General features: G+C 18.6%; 2 protein-coding genes across 2 annotated transcripts, besides 13 other annotated features; both read left to right on the forward strand.

The window, feature by feature from the left end:
- Window positions 1-379: 379 nt before the first annotated feature.
- Window positions 380-1273, forward strand: EDI_151980 (uncharacterized protein; the record flags this gene model as incomplete). The annotated part of the gene is made up of 1 exon (XM_001735978.1): window positions 380-1273. The coding sequence occupies one exon, from the start codon at window positions 380-382 to the stop codon at window positions 1271-1273; it is 894 nt and encodes a 297-aa protein (XP_001736030.1).
- A 177-nt stretch (window positions 1274-1450) lies between these two features.
- Window positions 1451-1476: a sequence feature (AT_rich).
- A 105-nt stretch (window positions 1477-1581) lies between these two features.
- Window positions 1582-2328, forward strand: EDI_151990 (uncharacterized protein; the record flags this gene model as incomplete). Its single annotated transcript, XM_001735979.1, has 1 exon — window positions 1582-2328. The coding sequence occupies one exon, from the start codon at window positions 1582-1584 to the stop codon at window positions 2326-2328; it is 747 nt and encodes a 248-aa protein (XP_001736031.1).
- Window positions 2012-2044: a sequence feature (AT_rich).
- A 14-nt stretch (window positions 2329-2342) lies between the features above and the next one.
- Window positions 2343-2586: a sequence feature (AT_rich).
- Window positions 2587-2615: 29 nt separating this feature from the next.
- Window positions 2616-2798: a microsatellite.
- A 24-nt stretch (window positions 2799-2822) lies between these two features.
- Window positions 2823-2847: a sequence feature (AT_rich).
- Window positions 2848-2939: 92 nt separating this feature from the next.
- Window positions 2940-2969: a microsatellite.
- A 148-nt stretch (window positions 2970-3117) lies between these two features.
- Window positions 3118-3296: a microsatellite.
- Window positions 3297-3497: a sequence feature (AT_rich).
- Window positions 3498-3666: a microsatellite.
- A 6-nt stretch (window positions 3667-3672) lies between these two features.
- Window positions 3673-3740: a microsatellite.
- Window positions 3741-3747: 7 nt separating this feature from the next.
- Window positions 3748-3796: a sequence feature (AT_rich).
- Window positions 3797-3802: 6 nt separating this feature from the next.
- Window positions 3803-3907: a microsatellite.
- Window positions 3908-3920: 13 nt separating this feature from the next.
- Window positions 3921-4090: a sequence feature (AT_rich).
- Between the last annotated feature and the right edge of the window lie 39 nt (window positions 4091-4129).

Consider the following 4129-nt stretch of genomic DNA (forward strand, 5'->3'; position numbering starts at 1 on the left):
TTGAACAGCAAGAGAGAAATTAAAAGAAAAGATATCTGGTTCTCATCAATTCCTAACAAAAGAAGGAGATTTAATTGATATAAATGATGAAGAGTGCTTTACTGTAGGCAATGTAATTGATTCATCAAGAATAATAAATATCAAAGAAAAAGAAGATAAAAAGGAAGTAAAAATAAAATTAAATGACAAATTATTTAAAAGTGTTGAATTGGATAAGAAAACAAAATTAAGTGATATCAGAAAATCAATTCAAAATATTCCAGAATCTGCACATTTCTATACACTTGATAATGAAATAATTGAAAAAGATGAAGAAGAAACATTTTTAGTAGAAAATATAATAAACAATGATGAGATTATTATTAAAAATGAAAAAGGAATGGATACTATAACTATTGGAATATATTTGGATGGAAAAATATTCATGAAAAAACAATTAAATAAGAACATTTCTCTTTCTGATATCAGAAAGAAACTTGAAATTGTAACATGTATAACAAAAGGTTTTGTATTTGAAGATCAAGAAAGAAATAAAATACAAAGAGAAAATGAAAAATCATTAAAATTATCATCTATTTTATATGATAACAAGATCAATATAACAACAGAAATGTCTGATACTTCATCAAATAATAATACAACATCTGTTGGTTCACTATGTAATACTACAACACATAATACTTCATCAAATAATACTACAACTGTGTCCAGAAAAAATGTTCCAATTAAAGGAAGTATAAGATTGAAAAGTCATGAAAAAGGAAAATTGAAAATATATTTATATCCAAATGAAGAATTTAATCAAATAGATGAGAGTGATGCAATTGCTATTTTAGTTGTTGGTGAAACAGGAAGTGGTAAAACAACATTATTAAATAGTTTTGTAAATGCATTATATGGAATCAAGATAACAGATGATTTTAGATATATAATTATAAATGAAGATAATTTAAAACAAAATAGAGATCAATCTAAAAGTCAAACAAGTGAAGTAACAATTTATAATATTAAAAGAACAAAAAGAACACCACCAATAAAAATAATAGATACACCTGGATTTGGAGATACAAGAGGAATTGAACATGATAAAGAAATTACTAAACAAATCAAAGAAGCATTTGAAACAAAAGTATTAGATCTAAATGCTATTTGTTTTGTTGCACAATCAAGTAACCCAAGATTAACACTAAATCAAAAATATATATTTAGGAATATTATTGATTTATTTGGTAATGATGAAAAAGAATTTTATTGCAATGCTTACATTCTGTGATGGTGAAGACCCACAAATTATTGGAGCATTACAATCTCAAGATTGTATTTTCAGTACAATTATTCCAGAAATAGATGAACCATGGTATTTAAAATTTAATAATTCAGCTATTTATGCTGATAGTACTGAAGATGGATTTACACAAATGTTTTGGGATAGGTATGAAAAGTTTTGATGAATTTATTAAAAAATTAATAAAATTACCAAGAAAATCATTAGATAATTCCAGAGAGGTTTTGAAGAGAAGAGAACAAATTAAAACTCAAATTGAAGGGCTGAGAATATCAATAAATAATGGAATATCAAAAATGAGTGAAATAGAACAAACATGTGAACAGTTCTATTTGAATCGAGATAAAATTAATAATAATAATGATTTTACATTTACTGTTAATGTAACAGTACAAAAAAAGATTGAGTTAGAAGTAGGAGAATATGTAACTAATTGTTTGAGATGTAATAAAACATGTTGTTATCCATGTTATATTTCAGGAGATGTAAAAGATGGATGTTATTGTATTGGTGCTAATGGATATTGTAAAGTATGTGGATGTCATTATACACAACATGCAAACGTAGAATATAGATTTGATTATGTAACAGAAACAAAACAACAAACAGCACAAGAAGTACTTGAAAGATATAACGAAGGTAAAAAAGGTATGGCTAGTGCAGAAAATCTGTTAAACAAGTTGGAAGACGAATATATTAAAATCCAAATGGATTGTTATGATAAAGAATTAAAAATTATAAAATGTATTAATATATTATCATCAATTGCATTAAATGGTAAAATTACTAGTTCTAATGAATATTTAGATATATTAATTGATTCAGAGAATGAAGAAAAGAAAAGTGGATATAAAAAACGAATTGAAGGATATAAACAACTTAAACAATCAAATGAAATAATAGAAGATATTATGAAAAAATCAATAACACAAAAGAGTAAGGAAGAGATTAAAGCAGAGATTGAAAGAAAAATGAAAGAATTAAAACAAGGAGAAAAATCAACATTAGGTAAATTCATTCAAAAAATGAGAAGTATGTTTTAATCTGATAAAAACAGATAATTAAATGAAAGTTTTAATTAATTGGTTTAAAAATTAATATTTAATTAAATAATAAAAATGATAAATAATGTTCATTATTTTCCAATCTGAAATTTGTTCAATTTTTTATTATTAATTAAATTCTCTATGTATATTTGAATATAATACAATAAATGAATCAAATGAATTATCATATTGTTAAATATAATATTTTAATATCAATATTAATATTAATGTTAATTTTTAAACAATTTAATTATTCTTTTCTATCTTATTGATTGATATATCGTTTTTTATATTTGTTTTATAATTCTTTTTTATTATTATTTCTTTTTATTCTTATTTTAATATTCTTATTCTTATCTTTCTTTTTATTCTATTTCTTTATATCTTTTATTTTATTATTTATTATTTATTTTATTTTGTTTATTATTTATCTTCTTATTTATTTATTTTATTTATATTTTATATTTATTCATTCTTTATTCTTCATTTTGTTTTAATTTATATTAAAATTATTTAGAAATGAGAGAATATAATGTTGAATTTGATTTTATATTTTGATTATTTCATTAATGAAATTGTTGATTAATGATTATTGTTGTTAATTTTCATATTTCATTTTATTTTATTATTATTTTATTGATGATTTCATTATATTGATTGTTTATGATACAAATAAATAATTCTTATTGATTAATATCATCTGTTTCATTCATTAAATGATGAAATATTTCATTTATTTGTATTTGTATTGTATATTATGTACATATTGATATATTCAATAATCAAAATGATAAATATAATAATAAAGAATGAAAATATATAAAATAATATATCAGAATATTAAATAATATAATCATATAATGAAAATAAGATAATGAAAATAAAGAATAATAATATTAAAATAATAAATAATAAATAACATAAATAATAATGAAATCAAAATAATAAATAAATAATAATAACAAATATAAATGATTAATATTGAATTAATATATTAATCTATATAAAATATCTCTAAATCAATAATAATAAAATAACATATATTCATAATGATAATAAATAATATTTCATATTCTATCTCATTCATTTTATTTTAAAATAAATAAATAATAAAAATAAATATAACTATTCAATTATAATTTATATATTCATTCATTATTTATAATAATATATAAATATTTATGTAAATTCAAAATGAATAACAAATTAAATAGAAAGAATTAAATAAGAAGTGAAAGAATAAATAAAATTAATAAAATAAGAATATAGATATTAATAATAATATAAATATGAATAAATATAAATGAATAATATAAATTTAATTGAAATAAATAATGTAATTTCTATTTTATTTCTTCTTTTATATTATTTTATTCTTATATTATTATTTCTTTATCTTTATATTATTTATTAATCATTTATTTTGTTTATTTATTGTTCTTTTTATATTTCTTATTATTATTATGTTATTACAATATCAAATGAAATAAAATAAAGATATTTACATAATATTAATTCAAATATTATATAAATAAAATATAGAATAGTGATACAGATTAAAATGATTATACAATAATTTATTTTAACAGTTAATTTAATGAATATTAAATTAATTCATATATTTCATGTTAATAAATAAAGATATTATACAATGAAATGAAATAATTATATATTCATTTTATTCTACAATTTGATTATTCATTAATGATATTATTAATAAATAAAAAAGAAAAGAATAATACAAACATAATTTAAATAACATCTTAACGTAATGATATCATTTTAAATAATAATATTA

This window comes from Entamoeba dispar, genomic scaffold, assembly GCF_000209125.1.
Source record: "Entamoeba dispar SAW760 scf_1105229459627 genomic scaffold, whole genome shotgun sequence".
NCBI lineage: Eukaryota > Evosea > Mastigamoebida > Endamoebidae > Entamoeba > Entamoeba dispar.